Consider the following 20,540-nt stretch of genomic DNA (forward strand, 5'->3'; position numbering starts at 1 on the left):
CTCTTTTTTAAACTTCATTGCATTTGTTGCACACTGAAAGTACCTTCTGTAGGAAGAATTTTTGTGGGTCCATGTATCCTTTGTTTTGGGAGACCTCTGTGACTGGTCTGTCTCTGCTGTTGCTCTGTCTTGGGAATTTAATGTTGCTTTTCTGTGAAATCATTGGCATCAAGTCAAGATATACCCATTTGTAGTTCTGGTTCTTGGGGTTTGTGACAATTCAACTTCCTTGCTATCAGGCCTTTGTTAATGTGTACAGTATCTGTATGAAAGTTCTAAAACACTGTAGCCTCTGTGGAATGCTGAAGATGAATTTGAAATCTCATCAAATAATTTACTAAAATCATTATTGTAAGATTTCTTTTAACACAGTGATAGCTAAACTCTGTTTGAATGCCAAAGTCTAATATCATCTTACAAAAATGACATAAACAAGGACCAGGATCAGGTCTTATGTTGTTATCCCAGGTCATAAGAAGTTAGACTGGATTTTGTCCGCAAATGTCATCATGGCTGTGCAGATACATCCCAGTGATGGAAGAACATGTTCAATTCAAGATTGATGTGCCTTGACCATGGAGAGTTAAAACTCCTTGGTGCACGGGAAATTGAGCAGTTGCTGGCATAAAAGGAAGATTTTCAAGTTTCCTTGCATAGACAGCTTTTTCATATTGTGGTTCACCGACCACCCGCCCTTGAGCATACCTTGCCTGCCAGCCCTTAATAGGAAACTTTTCTGCATTTGAATGTTTATTTCTTACTAAAGCAAATTTGATGAGCCAGTGATCTACTTTCTAACCTGTTTTTTTACCTTAATGTCTCTCTCTATTGGGCCCTGCAGGAGCAGATTTCATAGAGCTATCTCAGGGACTTTCTTGGAGATTTCCTCTTCAATTTATTATGCCCTGGTTCTCTGTCTTTCTTGGGGGTTGCTTTCTAGTAGAAAGTACAGTATTTCACCAGTGCAAAAGTCTAATAAGAAGTAAGACTCCAAAAGACATATGGTGATAAATTAAAAAATCAAGTAGTAGGATACCAATTATGTAAACATTTAATGACTTGAATAAACATTATAAAATGTTATCTGAAATATGTGTCTATCTGCAGATGTTCTCAGCTGTGGATAAGCTTCTGATGTAGATTCTGCTTGCTCCTAAACAGGAGCTTCCTCTTTCACCAGGGTCACTTTCCAGTTCCTCAGTAAAGGCAGTGAATTGGCCTTTCTCAGTTTATTTGGTTTTTGTTGGGTACAAGCCTTGACCTTGATTGTTTTCCAGTCCAGGTTCATTCACTGTAGGGAGTGCAGTGATAGATGTAAGAAGATGTATAGAGTACGTCAGGATCCATTTCCTTTTCTATCTAAAATCACTTCCTTTTGTGTAATCTTGTACCATTATCACTACTTGTCATTTAATGCAATTTTCTAAACTGCTTTATTTGTGTGCCAAAGATAAGACAACCTCCATGGAGGTGGCATTCAATAACTGTGTCTATGTTCGACTAGCCCAATGTATCTTCACATGCTATATTTGGGTTTCTTCTGAAGTGCATTTCCTCTTCCAGTGACAAATGTGTGCTGTGTACACCCTCTCTCATCCTTTGGCTTGTTGCAGTAATAAGATACCTTATTTTTCTCCCTTTGCTTGCATTTCTACCTATGGTTCCTGGTTCCTGCTTCCTGCGAGCAGCAGGAGGCCTCCCACCATGAACACTTCTCTCAGAAATTCAAATGCTATTGCTAGCTTGTTTGTCAGATAAATATCTGACCTGAGTATTTTTGTGCTCCCTTTCTGTTGACAATGAAAGAATCTCTTGAAAATGAAGCAAATAAAATTATGTTTAGTCTCATAATCTTATAGTACTGATACCACTGCTTGGCAAATCAATTCTTCTCCCAGTGGCTCACTCCAAATGCTCTCAGGACATTTCCAATGTTTTAGGTGTACACAAAGATTCTAAATGTCAGGTTTCAAGGTTTGGAAACAGCAGTGAAAACATTTCATTCCTTCAGTGACTTCTAATGGGGAAAATAGCATGGAGAGAGGGAGAGATGTATGCAGTAAATCAAGAAGTCATTACTTGTTAATTTTCTCACTTTAGACAAGATTTGAGCTCCTGGAGGATTTTATCCAAGACACAGCCATCATCCACAGCTATTCTGTTAGGCCAGCTTCAAAGAGGAAAGAATGAGAGATGAGATTTGAGAAATGTGTTGGGCCTGATACAAGAGGAAATGCCCAGTATCTCTGTCCCTTATGGGCTACCTAAAGAGAAGCTTCCTTCCATCTGAGGAAACTTCCTTCCATCAATGAGAAGCTGCAGTAGCATGTTACTGAGCATCATGATTCAGTGTTGTGCCTCAGGTCAGTGTAGCCTAGAGGCTCCTTTCCTCTAGCCCTTCATAAAATACTGAATTTTAGCATTTCCTCCAGCTTTTGTATCCTGTCTGTATTGCATTTTTCAAGGCAATCACCGTACTTCTCTGTTTTTACACAGCCCTCAGCTCAGCTGGATCCCACCATTTCCTGGCCCTTAGACAGTGCTGGTGCCAGCAAATCCCCCAGGAAAGATATTTTCCTTGAATTTAGGAAGAAAATTGAGAGAATTGAATTCTTGGCGTAGGAATGCACAAAATGTGAGATATCTTGAGAGCAATGGTTTAGATCTCTGATGAGCTTCTTCATAAATCAAAGCGTGGAATTTGTTTCTTGGCTTCCCTCTGACATGTGAGACGGCAACACATTAAAGCAACTCTTTATTTTCCTTTTTATACTTTTAATTTTTCATTGTCTCCTGTGAAATTCAGTATTTGTATTGGTTTAATGCATACTTTTCAGCATACAATGTAATAGGAAGTTACATGCAGCTCTCAAAGCTGAGAGATAATTTTGCTCACAGCTCCCACATCACTCCACGGAAACTGCTAAGAGCAGCTGCGCGAGAGATGAAGCCCTGAATTATTTAACAGGGTTTTTAAAAAAACCCTAATCTCCAATGTCAGCCTGTCTCTACTTCACTGTCAAAAGAGAGCCAGTAGAAGGTCGGGCTGTCTAACATCTTTCAGGGTCCATAGTTCATGTGCAAAAGCCTATCAACACAAAGTCATTTGTTTGTGCCAGGTTTTTCTGTGTGGAGTATGGGCCATTATTTTTGACATAGTGTATGTATTTATTTCTTGACTGTGCTGTAGAAAAGAAGCCATTAGTTATTCCTGGTCGAGGTTTCACCCCGTCAGAGGAATCACTTGGGCTGGCTTGTTGCATTTGTTCTTAACTGGCAGCTCCCACCCTCGCCCTTTGACTTTTGGTTTCTGCAGGCTGGCTGCTGCACCCAGACAAGTCCTGCTGGATACTCTGCTTTTGGGACTGGTGCCACGATGCAGAGAAGCTGGATTCAGTAGGGTCACATTGGGAGTTAAGATACAATTTGTCCCACTGTTTTTGGCATGACTCACATTAAGTAGATAATTAGAACCTCATGCCAAACTTTTGCTATTCACATGCTGAAATGGAGAAGTAATTTGTTTTATATGTATTAACTGTAATTACTTACTAGGTTTGACAAATGTATTACTAGTTCAACAATTGCTGCGTTATGAGGCACTAATGGGAAAAAATCTACCCAAAGTCTATAATCCCTCTTGTGAACTAATCCTTAATTCTGTACATAATTTTGACTGAAACAGTATTTATTTAAAGCTAGAAATTGCTTTAAAATCTCAAAAAATGTGAAACTAATGCCTGATGAGAAAATAAGTCACATTAATAACCTGTAAGTTTGCTTCTTCTCCTTTTCTATTTTTGTTGCTCATAAGTAATTTTAAGAGGCTTGTTTGTTTATTTTTTGTTTGGGTTTTTTACCTTTATACTAGAGTGGCCAGTTTTTACAACTTGAGAGAGAACTAAATTTCTTGAGCAGTTTGAATACAGTTTTTTCTTCCACAACTGCAATGAATTCTTCATGGTGGAACGGACCTAGTGCATGGACTTTGATATGGTGATCTTTGTTCTTGGAAAGAGGTGGAGAACTGGGTTGTATAAAATAAATATCTTCTCTGTCTCTCTGTCTGCACATGCAGCCTCAGTGGTGTGAGGGATTTCCTTTGACATTTGTGGACTTGTGGACTCTTGGGATTCTCATGTGTTTTTCCTCTGAAAGGCTGGTCTCGCTTTCGTCAGAAATGTTGACTTTATGGAGTTCTTGACATGACTAGTTCCTCAGTTCAGGATCATGAAGAGTCCAAATTTGCCCTCCTGCTATAGAGGTGAAATATTAGGGTGGGCTGAGGAGCACAGGAGGAGGAAAAGAGGGAGTGCAGTTCACTCTTGTGTGGATTGAAGATGTAGCCACTAACATGTAATTATGTTTCTGTAAAGGGCAAGTAACAGGAGCTGTAAAGACCTACTAGCCATGTGGTTCATTCAAATTCTAGAAGATTTAAGGTGAATTTGAGTAAATTTTCAATAGTGAATAGGTTTTCCCCTTATAAAACTCCCAAATGTTTGGATGATAAAATTGGTTGTGTTAGGTTGGGCAGTGACATTTGCTACCTGTTTGAGGTGCCTTTTCTAGTGTACACAGTTGATAGTAAAAATAAAATTTAATAAAATTTGACAGCATCAGAGAATGTTTCACAGAGACCTCCAAAATCTGTTAAGTAGTATTTGCTTTTGCTCACAACTCTTCTAGCCTGACCAGTAGCTTGGAAGCTTTGCTATATTTGACACGCCATCCACTGACCCTAATTTTGTTTGTTGCTCTTTTGTTAAGAATTAATAACATTACTATCAAATTGATGCTCATAAAACCAAAACATATGCAGGTTTTGGAAGTTGGTCCTTGTGAGGTTGCAGATGTCTGAATCTTCTGAAGGAATTACATGTCCCAGAACTAGTTTGTTTCTTTACTTTAAATTTTCTAAGTGTTTGTCCTGGTGATACAATTTTAATCACCAAACATCCACTCATGTGCCAGTGGGTGCATATCTAGATGTGCCTAATGTTGGAGCTTGTCAGGTTTTCTCTGAGATTGCCTGAGGTGTGAGATCTTGACTGTATTTCAGTATCATCTTGCTTTGCAGCCTGACTTCAGAAACCAGGTGTTATAAGGTGAACATCTGTGAGCACCAACAATTTCAGCATCCTTTTAAAGTGAGTCCCTCTTGCATCTCCATGTGCTTTGTTAATAGTGCCTTTTTCTCAGGACCTCTCTTCCCCCATAAGCAGAACCAATTAGGCGTCATTTTGTCCTTCTGTCCTATGCAGATATGGTGATGACATCAAAAGTGTAAAAACTTGAGGAAATCTATCCTGAAAATATAATTCTTAAAGCTGGATGAAATATTACTGAGACTCCTGTGGAAATCTTGCTGCTTTACATCCACTGGCTGTACAAAACAAATGCACCGAAGTGTTGACATAGAATTTATTATTATTAGTAGGAGTATTACTATTATTAATAGTATTAGTTAATATTAGTATTATTATTATTTCCACCACTTAATTTCCTTTCCAAATTAGTAGTTAGATAGGGTGGTATGAAGGTTTTAGACTGTGAATTTTTTTTTCTCATGCAAAGGGTCTTCAAAGAAATCACTGCAGATAAACAGTGAATGACTGAAGTTTAGATTAATTTACATCTAAATTAAGTTTAGATTTAATGCAAACACATACATTCACATCTCTTTTCAACAGTAAGTCAATGTTTTTGTATATGACTTGTTCCTTGTTAGAAATCTCTTGTATACTGTCCAGCCCATTTTCCTATCAAATATATTTTTTCTCTCCTTTGTGTCTTTGCTTTCATTTCAGAATGTAACAGGTTCATTGTCCCCCAGTGCTGTGAATAACTCACATTTGCAACTGCATAAAGAATACTCAATGCATTTCAGCTGGGAAAGACAAGAAATTTTAATCGCCTTTATGCTTTTGGGAAAAGCTGCCAAGACACCCAGATTTGTATATTCAGGGTATTAGTTTTCTAAAACTGATGCAGAGGAAAGTTTGGGGTGAGACAGTTTTAGGAAGTGCGCCAATATTCTTTAGACAAGTTCTCTTGAACTGTAGCATTTTTGTTGTTTATTATTTTGAGCAGAACAAGAATGTTTCCAATAAGTTTTTTAATACACACTTGGAGGTGCTTTATAAGCTGCTTATTCTCTAGCACTGCACCTGTGTTCCATCACTTGATATACTAATCCCACTGTGGGACCTTCCAGTTCTTCAGACCTGCCTGGATTGGGAAAACTTGCCAAGTGGCGGCAGCCTTGAAGTGTTGCTGTTGTTGGCCGTGCATCTTTGAAAAGAAGCAAACAATAAAGTGTTTGTCCTTTTGCTATTAGGCCTGATGTAATATCACTTCTGATGAAGCAGCACGTGAATAAATAAAACACATGATTTAAGAATGCATTTGAGAGTCACACGTCTCAACAGCCCATGATTTCTGTAAAATGAAAATCCCTGTTGAGTAGAAAATTGTTACTGCTCATCATTCTCTTCAGTATTCACTAGAAAGGTATGACTCTCTTAATACCCCAATGAAGCACTCAAATTAAACACATTCCAGTGAGGACAAAATAACCACACTTGAAGTAAGTGTGAGAATACTCTTATCATCTAATAGCATGTGAGAATGGCAAAGGTTTCAGTGCTTTTATTGATTTTTTTTGGCTAAGACTTAGCAAGGAAACTAAATGGGGAGAAATTACTCTTAATACTCCCAATTAAGCTTGTAACTGTAGAAAGAGCAAACTATTTGTAAACTGTTTAAAGCACACAGAAAAAAAAAAAAGCATGGAGTGCTTTTAAAAATGGAAATTATTAGGCAACCTAGGGATTTCTTTAATTTGTTGATAGTGCTCATGCTATTTGTGGCATACTAATTAAGTGTTGGGAAATGATCTCCTCGTACACTGAATGTGATCCTGCAGTCTGATGAAACTAAAAGCAATCACATAGAGCTGGATCCCTATGAAACCTGGCAGGGTACTTCTAATAGAGGCTTCACCTGTTCCACAGGTCATGATCAAAGCACAGATCAGTAATACTCACTTGTGGCTGTTGTCCCCAGCCAGTGGTACTGAAATCCAGCAGATGTTCCAGGAGCAGGATATGCTGGGGAGCAGATTGCAGGTGGCAAAGTGCATGACTCGTGTCTCTCCTGGCTTGGGGGGTGCTGAAAGCTGTGTGTTTGAGTTGGAAAGGAGAGGGGTGGGTGGAAATAACAGCCTTGGTTAAGGCTCTAAATAGGAACTGAAGTGTCTCACCAGTCTGAGCTGCCCAAACTCCTCCTTACCATCCCCTTGTCTGTATGGACTCCTCTCCCAGTGAGTGGCAGCAATGTTTTTAAAACACTGATGTCTAGAAGCAAAGAATTGGGCTGAGCCTGTGACTAGCACCTCATTGCCTTCTGATTTCCCAGGTTCTTTTGTCAGTTTTACTTTCTATGAATGCCCTTGTAGCTACACAGGCAGCTCTGTCTTGAATGAGAGAAATGGGAGCTGGAGAGCAGAAGGGCTTTGCTCTTTCTGATCTCACAGACTAGATCTTCATGAAAATTTGAGTGAAATCACAGAACTGTAAGCTTTGCAAAGAGAGAAAATTAAACCAAAAGAAACCCTTTGTTCAGTGCTTACATGTTTATACTTTTCAACTGAACTAGATAAAACACCTTCATATTTTCTAGGGAGGAAAAATACCTTCTGTTTCTATTGCTGTCCTGTCCTGGTTGTTTCAGTCTGTATGCCTGCTTCACACTGCTGCCCAGAGGAGCACATCCTTCTGCATCCAGATTTCTTCTCTGAAGGGATCTCTGGGAGTGAGCCAGCTTCCATGCCCTGAGTGTCTTGCTGCCAGATACAGTTAATGGAACGCAGACAGAAGGAGGGTTTGAAAGTGCTGCTTTCTGCTTCTGTGGAAGGTGGTGTGCTAAGTTTGTACATATCTCAAGCCTGTTTTCTGAAGTTTATTCTAGATATCATCCTTCGCACAGCGCTTGTGTCATTTTAGTCACTGAAAAAAAATTTGTGTAGGTTTTATTTTGTTTTGTTTTTAGAAAGCTGAGAATGTGGGCAGGACCTTATGCTTAACAACAACAAATTGCTGTCTTCATTGTACTGTGCAAAAATTTCCTTAATCTCTGAGGGCAATAATGTGAACGAAATGTTTCTTTAGTAAGTTTAGGGAAAAAAAAAAAAAAAAGAGTAAGTTAAACCGGAAAAAGCATGGTTTACCTGGTGTGCAGTATGTTAGTGGAGTCAAAGATGCCACCGCTGGAATGCTGGGGGTTCTTTAGTAACTTTAGGGAAAAAAAAAAAAAAAAGAGTAAGTTAAACCGGAAAAAGCATGGTTTACCTGGTGTGCAGTATGTTAGTGGAGTCAAAGATGCCACCGCTGGAATGCTGGGGTTTGTTGTCCCTCCTGTTTCTGTGCAAGATTTCCTAGTTTCCTATTCTTATTTATGACATCCATAATTTTTTGTATATGAATGTGCTACTGCAGACTTCTTGCTTATTGCCCACTTTCCATGTGTCTATGCTGAAAGATCCATGAAGAATTGTGTGCCCACTTCCCCTCCTTCAGATGAGACAAAAAGAGAAAATGAGGCAATGAAAAGCAAATTCTTTGTGCTGGTATGCCACACACATTCACCGCTGCAGGAAATGGGGTTGATGTTATTATTCATAACAGTGTATTATGTTACAATAAAAGTAAGCAGAGGGTAGCTCTAGGGGTTGGAAGGATGCCTGTCACACTCTGAAGTTAAGTCTTTGCCTCTGAGATACTCTTTAGCAGACAGAGCAATGTTGCTTGGGATAGGAGATGAGAGAATTTTTCTACCAGTAAAAATGGAGAAAAACCTTATTTTCCTCGGGCTTATGAAAAATAAAACTTAATGCAAGTTTTATTTTACTTTGAAAACTAAAGCAAAGCCAGTCTGCCATACTTGAAAAAGGACTCATTAAATTATTATTTGTCCTGTTCAGAAGGTCTGGAGCGAACTTTGATCCTCTTTAACTCTGTGACTCTCTGGCTTAAGGTTGGCAATCCCCCATGGCAGCAGCAGGAAAAGTAGCCTTCCTTTGAGGCTGCTCCCCAGAGCCCTGACACTGTTTTCTCCTGTAGAGAAGAAAAAGAGATATCTAAGAACCATCTGACTTGTTACCCTTTATTCCCTTGGTGGGATTCTGTGCTGCTAACCTGCAATGTTCTGGTCTGCACATTATTTCCTTTTCTTCATCCATTTTTGAAGTGGTCTACAGTGATGGGGAAAGGGGGGGGTGGTTCTATTTCAAAAGGAAAAATAAGAGATAGCAGAACAAATTCAAATCTGAAGTAACCTTGGAAATTTGGGTTAAAACCCACTAACCAACCATTACAGCAAACAAATAGATAAATAAAATATTAAACAAAAGCAAAAAAGCGCTTTCCATTAGCTAGCTGTCTCGGGTTTCATCTGGAATACATTCCCCAAGGATATTCTAGTGCTTTGGGTTTTGCTGTTTTGCTGCCTCATTGAGAAAATAAATTTGAAATTAAATGAGGTTAAAATAAGAGTGGTTTTAAGACTCTGTGTGTTGCAGGGTAAGATTGCCTGTAAGTGTTTCTGATATATCTAAGCAGATAAAAGAAGTCATGATTTTTACAAAAATTAGGGAACCTGCCATCCTTGTGAAAAAACTGGCTAAAAAAATATGTGAAGCAATTCAGCTAACTTAAATTTTGTTACCTGTGTATCATTTTAAACAAATCTTTCATGGGAGAAAAAATGCAGAAAGTACTTTCCCACATTTTCTTTCTCCAAGTCATTATTTTTATTTTTTTTTCCACACATCTCTCAACTTGCGGTTTAATTATCAGGTCATCTTCATGTATAGAGACTGGTTTGTTTGCTTGTTTTTTTTTGTTTTTTGGGGGTTTTTTTTTTTTTTTTTGTTCCGCATTGCTATTTATTTTAGCAAACTATCAAAGCCCATTAACTCAATGCAAGTCTTTCCAGCTGTTTCTATAGACTTTGCATCAGGTTCAGAGACACAGGTTTTACAATCAAGCAAAGTGAGCTGGGACCTGCCCCTGCCTCCAGCAAGATGCTGGATCAATTATATCCCAGGTGCACTAAGGGGTGTTTCATGTGCTGTTGTCTATCTTAAGTTACATGGCTAATTTAAAAAAGCAATGCTCCCTCAGCCCCCAGTTCTAAGCTAATCAAGATACTGAGAATAAAAAAAGGAATATAGATTAGGCCTGTGAAGTAGCTGCTTTTAAGGTCCCCACTTCTCTGTGAGAGCTCTTCTGACACATATCTGGAGCCCCAGAGCTTCCAGGGAAGCCACAGGCTGGAAGAGGTGACTGTTCACATACAGCTGCTGATCATTTTACCATAGCCATTGTCTTCTGAATGCTCACCTTAAAGCAATGTGCATATGTGTGCACACACACAAATGTAGTGCCAGTACTATTGCACTTTGCTCTATATTCCTCCTCTGCTCATTTTATTAGTAAAAGTTCCCACTCATAACATCTCCTCAGAGGAGAATTAGCATTTTTGATTATGATTATTTTTCCAGTTAACATGGAATGAGTCAAGATTTCTTTTTATTGGAAAGAAACTTTTGTATCTCATGATAGTAATTTATTATTTTACTCAGAGGAGAAAGTACACAGTAAATCTTTCCCATGACATTATTGTGAAGGGATCAAATTTGCACTCTTTATTCAGTAAAAAAATCTGTTGAAAGCTGGTATGAGTGGAAGGCAAGTAAAGACTTGCAGCATCTGATCTTTCTTCTTGATATGACTCTTTCCTGGTATGTAGTCAGCAATCACTTTTTTCATCTAGACAGAATCCTGGACCACTGGCCCTAAGCTTCTATTTTACTGGTGGTTTTAGTCTCTTCAGCATGCACAGCAAACTGTAGCAGGCCAGATTTCCCTTACTCCTTCTCCTTGAGGAGTTGCTTTAAAAATTAAGTAATCTGCTGTCTTTCCTTACACATTTGGCTCCCTGGGGTTTTATAGGGAGCGTGACAGTGCTGAGCTCTGTTTGTACATCAGAGCAATAAAAAGGCTCCTGCTCACTGCAATGGATGTGATACAGCCCAGAAAACAATCTTAAGGGTGTGCATCCTGACCTGCCCCTTCATCCCTCAGGGTGACTGTAACTGGGAAGCTTTTCTGGGAACACTCCTGGACAGGCACAGGGAGTGGTGGAATGAGCTGCGTCTGTCTCAGCAAGCCGCACAGTGTGATAGAGGTGAAGCATTTGGTGCAGAGTCCTTATCTGCCATGTTTTGATGTATTTTGAGTGTGGATTTGCAGACAGAAAAAGTTCATTTTTGAGTCTGGTCATGCAGACAGAAAATGTTCTGGTGGCTGAAACAGAGCAGTTGGGTCCTTGGGCTCTGCTTTAGTTTCATGTGAAAGGAATCCAGTTTGTGCACTCAAAGATTGCTCTGTTGTGCAAACCAAAGCATGGTAAAAAAATTGCCCTAGAAATACTCTCCAGTTCTGGATTAAAATATCAGCATGAATACAGCAGAGTAGTAATACACCATACTAGGAGATCTCATGCTAAAATAAAATGTTGTCATTATCCCAGATGATAGACTGAGATAAAATTACAAAGTGATGAGTGCAGGGTGCAGGCTAAGTAATTTGAATCAAGGGAAGAGGAAGTGTAAGAGAGCTTTATTTCTCAAAATAGATAGATGGATGCTAAATGCCAAGGTAGCATTGTCTGATGTCCTTCACATGAGAGTAATTATTATTTCTGAAAGAGTTACATTGCATGTAGCTAACTATTGGATAGCCAAGAGTAAGTAAATATTAACAACATCTCTATGGTACTGTGCAGCAAATAAGAAAAAGTTCTTCCCTATGCCACCATATTTCTCTAGTTAAAACTACTGTTTGGTTTCATAAAACATGTGGTTTTATATTCATTAAACAACAAAAAAGTAGGATTTCTGGAAAAAAACTTAGGTGTTTTAGTTTTTGTTTGGAAGAAGAGAGAAACTTGCTACTAAGAACAAGCAACTGTAAAAATATATGAAGCTGCTGAAACAAATGTGTTCCAAATATGGCAGTTTTTATCAGGTGTGAACATTTCAGCTCATCAGTAATGGTAACACTTGTTACTTACCTGTTAGTAAGTACTGAGGTGATAAAGGAGAATACATAGCAGAGCAATGTTTCCCAATCCATTGAAAATAGACTGCAGACCCTCAAGTGGTTTATATAGTCTATGTGCATCTGCTGGAAAAGAAGCTGTAGCAGGACAAGCCAATGTGTTAATTCAATTCTTTGAGAGCTGTAAGGTGTGCATTCACGAAACTCAGGTACCCCAGCTAGTCTAGCAGGGCTGGACTCTGCAAAGTTCTGCTCTGCTCTCTGTTGTTTGAGAAGCAGAGCTGAGACAAGTGGCACCTGCAATAGAAAGGTTTAGCAAAATGTTTCTTTCCATTTCTGGAGTATTCTGTATCTCTGTTTTGTATCTCTTGAATATGTGGAAGGGCTTTTTCCTTTTTTTTTTTTTTTTTTTTTTTTTTCATGGTTTGGAGAATGCTAAGTGTCAGAGGCTTAAGATCAAAGTTTCGAAACTGATAGGAATATTTTAATTGTTACAAATTCAGCTGTTCTTCCAAAATTCTTTTCCTTCAAAATGTTAGGATAAAGAACACTGAAATTACTATTGCAAGAATATCTGCCTGCTTCTGAAGTATCATAACAGGTTTATGTATGTCACACCTGCGTGTTACTCATGCGCTAAGTATGATGGGGTAGGTCTTACGGTACCATGTTCATTCCTTCAGAGGGTCTGGGTTTCAGAAAGATTTTTAACTTTGGATTGATGGAATCAACAGATATTTTTTCCTAGTCCAGTCTTTGGAGATCTTCATATAATTCTGATTGTATACTTGGATTTTGACAGGCTCACTCAGTGCTTATGGAAAAATGTCAAACATTGTCTTTTGGTTCAGTTAAGCCCTATTTTTCGTCCCTGGTCCTTATGTCAGATTACAATGAGAAAAGAATGCAAGAATTATTATTCTTACTGTTAGAAAGCCTCAAGAGCAGAGTCTAGCACAGGCATGTAGTTCTTCAAGAAGCCACTAACTCCAGAGAAATGAGAAAGCATCAAGCTGCTGGTAATCACTGCACATAGTCATGGGGACCACAGGATCCACAGGGACCTTCATGCACATATGCATGGGAATGGCAAAGGAGGCATGAATATCAATTACAATGCATGCCAGACTTCTCCTTCAACAGCTACAGATCACTGCAGCAGTGGCAGATGGGGCATGATACGGCTCAAGGTGAATAGTTGTGCAGCCTCCATAAAAAGATGAAAATCACTTACCCAGTATTCTTCCCCAGTATTGGTCACTTTTAACACCCAGCTAGACAGGGTGCTGGGGCATCTTGCCTAGCCTGTGCTTTTGTCCAAGGTTGGACCAGATGTTGGACCTTGACGCCCTTTCTGACTGGTGTTCCATGATTCTGTGATCCCGTGAGTATGTCATTGTGTGTTTGCCCTATGCCCACCAGTGCACTTCAGCAGCAAGGCACCTTCGTGTTTTGTGAAGGCGAGCAACCTAGCAGTGGTGTGTGAGTCCTCTCATCCTTAGTAAGTTCATAGTAAGCAGAGAGTTGTAACCAAGCCAAACTAAATATGGCAACTGCCTTGTGAATGAAAGCTTACCTGTCAAAGAAGGTAACTTAAGGAAGATTGTTCTGGATTTTATCTTATTAAATCTCATATTTTTATACTTTCATTCGTATGCTAGGATTTGATTGAGTGCATGTGTGAACATGGTATGCGTGTTACTATTTCTCCTATTAAATTTGAGCAGAAATTCCAGAAGTGCATTATGCTTCATCTTTTTGAAGAATATTGAAGCTAGAGCTGTTAATGTGAAACAGAATTTTTGGATTAAATGAGGATGGTCAAGCACTCTGGAGAAAATATTTGAAAAAAGACTTAATTAGATGGGTATCAGATTAAGGCATTCTTATAAACAGTTATAGTGTTTTTGTTGTGGTATTAAAAAAAAAAGAAAACAAAGGGAAACCACCTTAACTTAGTAACTAAAGTGCAGTAGTTGATTGATTCTGAAAGTCAAGGGGTGAATATTTTCCCCAGTCCCAGCAGGGAAAAAGACTGAAGTGAATAACCAAATTCCTATTGATTTCCTTGGGAGCAGGCTCAAGTCTTTAATTTGTGATTAACTCCTTTTTTTATTTTAATGTGAATTATGTGACTTAAACCCTGTTTTATGTTTTGGAAGCAACAGGTAAGGTTTCAATCAAATAGTAGGTTTTCTAGATTTTTAATAGCACTATTCTTTTTAGTGCTTCTGTTACCTCAGGGTATTTACTTTTGGCTCTTAGTGTGGTGTAGAAGTTGATACTATTGTGAATGGAATTGGCAAATCTTAAAACCCAATGTTTAGATCATAAACATTTTAAAATAAGACTCCATAAAAAAGATTTGTTTTTTTAATATGAAATGTTAGTTGTGTTCTTGGCAGGCTTTGCTTCGGAGGAGTCAGATGCATTTCCAAGAGTATTCTGGTGGCCAGCTGCAGCCAAAAGATTATTTCAAACCAATGGGACACAATTCCCTTTCCTCTATAGCTTTTTTGCTTTCTCTCTCTTTCTCTCCCCACCCTCTCTCTCCAGGAGGACTCTATCTATATATTACAAATTAAATGTAGCCAGTCATGGGGTGAAAAATTCATACACAATTATATATAACAGTGGAAGGCACAGAAACTCAGACTAAAGATGCCAGTACTGGTCTTTGCTTCAGGAAGTCCTGTTGAGATTTCTTTTTTTCAACACTCTTCAAATCTTCAGAGTTCAAAAACCATTGGCTACTCTTCCAGAGCCAGCAGGATTACATAATATATGGAGAATTGCTTGTGTCTGCCCTGCCTCCTGTGGAGTGGCACAGTCATCTTTTTAACAATGGCTTGATTCATTGATGTTGTGTGAAACCAGTTACACTCCTGAGATGAGCAGAACATAATGGGTTTGGGCATACATTAATGGAGTGGGTCTTTATTTATCTCAGTCATTTATGGTTCATTGTGCTAGACATTATTTTTGTTTTTCACATTTGTTTGAGATAAATGTGTGAGAGTATTTCTTGTCCTGCTTTAGAGGTGTCTTTAGAGGACTTCTTTTCATAAGAAAAACTCAGTGTGATGAGTGTATTGCCTTATGTAGTTGTACAGGGAGAAGTCTTGCCCCACCTCAGGCAAATACAGGTGCCACAGTAGAAGCTCTCGCTACTCATCAAATAATCAACATTGCTCAGTTATTCCAGAATAGAATTTAACTTTTTTTTCCCATATAGTGAAGGTAGAGCTTTCTCCACCTTGCTTTTGAAGTCTATTTCTGCATTGTGTTTTGCTGGATATAGGCCTGAAATCCCTGCCTGCTTTGCACGGAATGGGGCAATTAGAAGTGCTGCTTAATGTCACTCACAGGGAATCTTTTTGTTCCTAATTAATATTTCCCTTGAGGTGATGGAATGCATCAGCAACAGGAATTATTGTCACTTCTCTGATTTTGAGAATTCAGTGAATGATTGAGATGAATCATTGAAAAAGAGCTGTAGTTGCTTACATGGCATGCAGTCCTTTTGCATTTCCACAGCAGCACAAAAGGACGGAGAACAAACTATGATGCAGCTTCATGTCCTCCGACATATTTGCCAAGCAGACCTGCATGACTTGAGATATTTGTGCTCTTAGTAGCCTGTGCTTGTAATGACCTTGTTATAGTTCAAAAAAAGAAGACTGGCAAAAAGCTAATAAACTACCAAGACCTGAAAATAGAACGCCTAGTGCTCAAAGTGTGTGTGGGAGTTATTTTGGAGAAAATCTAAGTAAAATTTGTATTGAGTGCATAAGAAATACTGAGGGTAATTCTTTGGATTAGTCTGCACATTTGAGTAGTTTGTGGGGTTGAGTCCTTGACAATTTTGAGAAAGAGTCCTTTGCAGCTGTTGTATGAAGGGTTAAACAATAAAGAAGGAATACATGTTCGTGTTTTTGTTTAAAAATAAAAGGGCTGGATTTCAGAAGGAGCTGTAAAGCTTTCAGCAAGAATCAGGCGAACACTACAGTAAAGTGAAAAGCTGAAATGTGAAGAGTGTGTGATGTGAGATGCCAGCTCAGCGCTTCCAGATCACATTGCCCTAGCAGAGGAGACCACCCTTGGAACTGCAGTGAACTGTAGCTGCTCTGCAGTGTAAAGTTCTATAGGCTGATACCCCTCTCACTGTTGTGTCACCCGGTGGTAGCCTCTCTCAACAGTTCTCCACTCTGGGGAAAACACGTGTTATTTACAGGTACTTCTCTAGGGGTGGAAAAATCTCTTTAATATACAGATCCCAGCTGCACAAGGAAAGGAAAAGAGTGTTCATACAAAAAAGGTTCTTTCTACTGAGGGTGTTTGTTTTCTCTCCTCTTTGTGCAGGTTCAACATGGGAGAAAACATTACGACAGATTGGTTTTGAAAGGTAAGCCATACATTTATTTCCTTACTTAGTGAAAAAAGGTAGGGAAGAAAAACTGCACAGGCAAATTTGCACAGTTATTTATTTTAGTTGATTGAGTGTATCAATGACCTCAAATTTAGAGTAGTAGTCATGCAGTGTCATGAACATATGTGTTCAGCTTTTCTGTTTGTGTCCTCTTCTCTTTCCCAAGTCAATCTGAAGCAATTTATTCATTATATGAACTTGGCCCATCATGTTGTTTGCTGGTGACTATACAGCATGCTGGTATTAAAAAAAGGGACACACCTTTTGGTCACAGATCTTACTTATGAATGAAAATATTGCTCTCACTCATATTTTTTCCATGAAACTTCTAATCTCTGACATATGAGTTGACAAAAGTAAATGAAGTTGAAAGAGGAGCAAAGCTGGCAGAGACCTATTCAGCACCAGAGGAAAATTCAATATGCAGCATTCCCCAAGTGCAAGAACTTCTTGCAGACAAACTTAGCCACAATGTCATCATACCAGAAACACGTCTGTCTTGTAAACTAGACAAGGCCAAGTCCAGTAAAGAAGGATTCAAATGCTCAAGGTCATCTTTATTCTTCTACAAATGGTAAGCAGAAGAATCTTCTCTCCACTTGAAGTTCTGGATATTGTTAAAAATTAAACACTCAGTTGCTGAGTTTGATGTCCTCAAAAGTTGTTTTTTTAACAGGCTGGGGTTTTTTTCCCAAGTTACATCCACTTTGGTTCCTGATGAGCCTTTCATTCAGCGTGATAGCACAGGGCACTACAATAAACCTTTCGTCACCCAAATTGTGAATTAGCATCTGTTGGTGCTGCTTCTCTCCATAAAAAAAAAAAAAAGTTTTGAGAAGTTCTAGAATGAATTGATAGATACTGTGTCTGTGTTTTGAAAGAGAGAATGGATAAGGATCAGCGTATTTTTAACTGAGTTCATTAGAAGTTCTGTGGTGGCAATTTCCAACTTCTGAGATGTTTCAAACCAAGAAGAAGGATCCATGCTAGCTGTGTATATGCAAGATATATGCCACATGAAAGATGGAGAATTATTGATGGACTAAATTACAGCTGAGAAGCCTTCCTGAGAGGAGGCAAATATGTAGAAGGAATTTCTGTGCAGATGCCATTATTGCCACTCTAGTTTGAAAAGCAAAGGCTTTTGAATAGCACTTCTGCACCTTGAGAGGTTGATTGTCACTCTGGGATAGCTTTATTTGAAGCAGCATATTAGTCAGCACAAATGAGGTGAAGATTTGAATGTACTTTGTTTGCCATAGTCATAGAATCAAATGTGTTCTCTTATCAGCTTTTTCAGAGAACCGGCAAGGAGAAAAAAAAAAAAATGAAGATAAAGCCTTTCATACAGAAACAACAATTAAGATTTAGGGTATTAAAAATAGTAATATCCATTACCCTACCTGTATTTTTAACACAGTATTTTTTATGACAGGAATATATCATAGAATCATAGAATAGCTTGGGTTAGAAGGTATCTTAAAAGTCATCCACTTTCTACCCCCATGCCATGGGTTGTTCAGAGCCACATCCAGCCTGGCCTATAACACAAGGTGTGGGGACCTTAAAAGTCATCCACTTTCTACCCCCCTGCCATGGATTGTTCAGAGCCACATCCAGCCTGGCCTATAACACAAGGTGTGGGGCATCCACAACTTCTCAAATTGGTTGAGTAAAAGGTTAATGAGAAACATATACATGAAGTTCAGTGTTAAATCCTTTACAGCAATATTTTCTTAATACCATATGTCATTGCTTAAGATCAGTACTTTTTGTATCTTAAAGGATAGTTTCCAAAGCAAACACATTCCTATATGTAGTACCTGGATGCTGGAATCACACTTAACTTGCAGTCACAGAAGTAGAAATCTCAGGTCTGCAGATCTCTTAAAGTGGAGAGCTTATTCTGGGGATGTATCACTACATCCTTTCCCTAATCATATTCTCTTCCATAGGAATCCCTTTTTGGCCACAAATGGAGACAGGTTCGTGGGCTACACCTATGTTAGCTCTGATCCAATACAGCTGTTCTTGTGTTATTTATATAAACTCTAGAGAAAGAAGCAGCAGAAGCATGTCTGGCTATTTCAAATTTCATTCTCTGCAAGCTTTTGACTTAGGCACACCTGAATCAGCTTTGAAATATCAATATCATTTAAATGTGTTGTTTGAGCAAGGACATTCTCATTCAGGAAGGAGGAAACAAGATTTTTAGATACACAAAAGGTGAAAGATGAAGTAATGCCCTAAGGAGGAATTATCTTTGCTTTAAAACCGGAAGATATTAATTGTTCTCAACAAACTGTTTTAGAGTGCATTGAGGAACAGGAGACATAGACAGTCAGTTTACATTGCAGAAAATTAATCCCATATAATTTACAGGTGATGTCATCACTATTTTGTGGCTACATGGTGTTTATTCTGCAGTAGTAGAGTGTTTACATTACTGTTGTCTTCATATCCTGAAAACCAATGTGGCACCAAGAGATCTGACTGCAAGGCTTTTATGTAAGCATTACTTGTGAGCTGAGGATGCTGCTTTTCAATGCAAGGGAAATTAAAAATGCTGGAGCTCGAATAAGGTAGCTTTATATCCAGGAAATGACTGGAGTTAAGAGCTTTTCAATTAAAAGGAGTATATATTTGATAGATATAAATGAAGGTCTTTATGTTATTGATTGTCTTTTGAGACATTACAAATAAGCTAATTGTAACATACTATGTTAGTCACCACCTTTGTCCAGCATGATCTAGACTGCAGTTCCTGACTGCAGGAAGAACATTAAGGAGCAATTTTGAGATTTAGGAAAAATATTTTATTGCATTGTGCTGTCCTATAAGAAACATGGTTTAAAAGGCTGAGCATGTGATACTTTCATGTGATGCAAGCTGTCACCTTAATGGTTTCTAAAAAAATCTTCAGTAAGCCAGAGCAAGTAGACTTACAGATAAATCAGATTAATTTTTTGCAACTGTTAATGTGGGTATTGTTGTTCATTATTGATGCATATTACCATGGCACCCACATATGCATAAAAATGTCTGCAAAGCAGTCAGCTCTCTTGTACTTTGTTCCAAACATGACTAAGAACTTGGTTTAGAAAGCATTTTTCATCTCAATGGCTTAAGATTTTTTCAGTCATATTCAGGACCCAGTGAAAATCATAGGATCATGGAATCAATAAGGCTGGAAAAGACCTCCTAGATCATAGTGTCCATCCTCTAAGCAAACACCACCTTGTCAACTAAGTCACAGCATTCAGTGCCACATCCAACTGTTTGTTGAACACTTCCAGGGATGGTGACTCCACTGCTTCCCTGGGCAGCTGTTCCAATGCTTAACCACCCTTTCTGTGAAGAAATTCTTCCTGATGTCCAACTTGAACTTCCCCTGGCACAAGCGTGAGGCCGTTTCCTTGTGTCCGGTTGCTGGGAGGCTCACTTGCGTTCTCAAGTGGAATGGTTGTGAACAATTAACCATGACTATGCTTGTTTCCTGGCTACTCTGGCAATTAAAGAGGGCTTAATGCACAAAGCCTGTTAAAATTCAAAAAGAAAGAAGATCAGTTCAGTCAGAGAGCTGGATTTCTCCTGTAATGCAGCCAGTAGTGTCTTTCCAGCTCATGGCTGTGGTGAGGCTTGCAGTGCAGAGCCTGCAAAGAGCCACCACCACCAGCCCTGGGGAAATGCTCCTGGGGAAATGTTGCCACACAGTGAAAAATTTAAACCCAAAGAAGCCTTTTTTCAACCTTAATTTCTCTAATTTGAGCTACCAGATGAAGTTTATGTCCTTGTCTAGTAGATTCAGTAGTGATTACAGGAATGTCTTCTCTTTTTACATTTTGTTGTTTGTTGATCTATAAATTATCTAACAAATTTAAATCTTTAAATGAATGATGTTGGACCTCTTAAAACTCATCATCCTGCAAGGTTTCCAGACTTCCAGTAATGCTCCTACTATGCTTCTCTGGGTTGTAGTTTGTAAT

At 38.7% G+C, this 20,540-nt stretch overlaps 1 protein-coding gene across 1 annotated transcript in view; it reads left to right on the forward strand.

Moving 5' to 3' along the window:
• Positions 1–20,540, forward strand: part of PIEZO2 (piezo type mechanosensitive ion channel component 2) — a 288,279-nt gene that overhangs the window by 118,276 nt on the left and 149,463 nt on the right. The window contains exon 4 of the mRNA XM_041399290.1: positions 16,488–16,530. Within this exon, the coding sequence (XP_041255224.1) occupies positions 16,488–16,530 (43 nt within the window). The remainder of the gene's footprint in view (positions 1–16,487; positions 16,531–20,540) is intronic.

Source organism: Onychostruthus taczanowskii, unplaced genomic scaffold, assembly GCF_017590055.1.
Source record: "Onychostruthus taczanowskii isolate IOZ18803 unplaced genomic scaffold, ASM1759005v1 scaffold16, whole genome shotgun sequence".
NCBI classification, from domain to species: Eukaryota; Metazoa; Chordata; class Aves; order Passeriformes; family Passeridae; genus Onychostruthus; species Onychostruthus taczanowskii.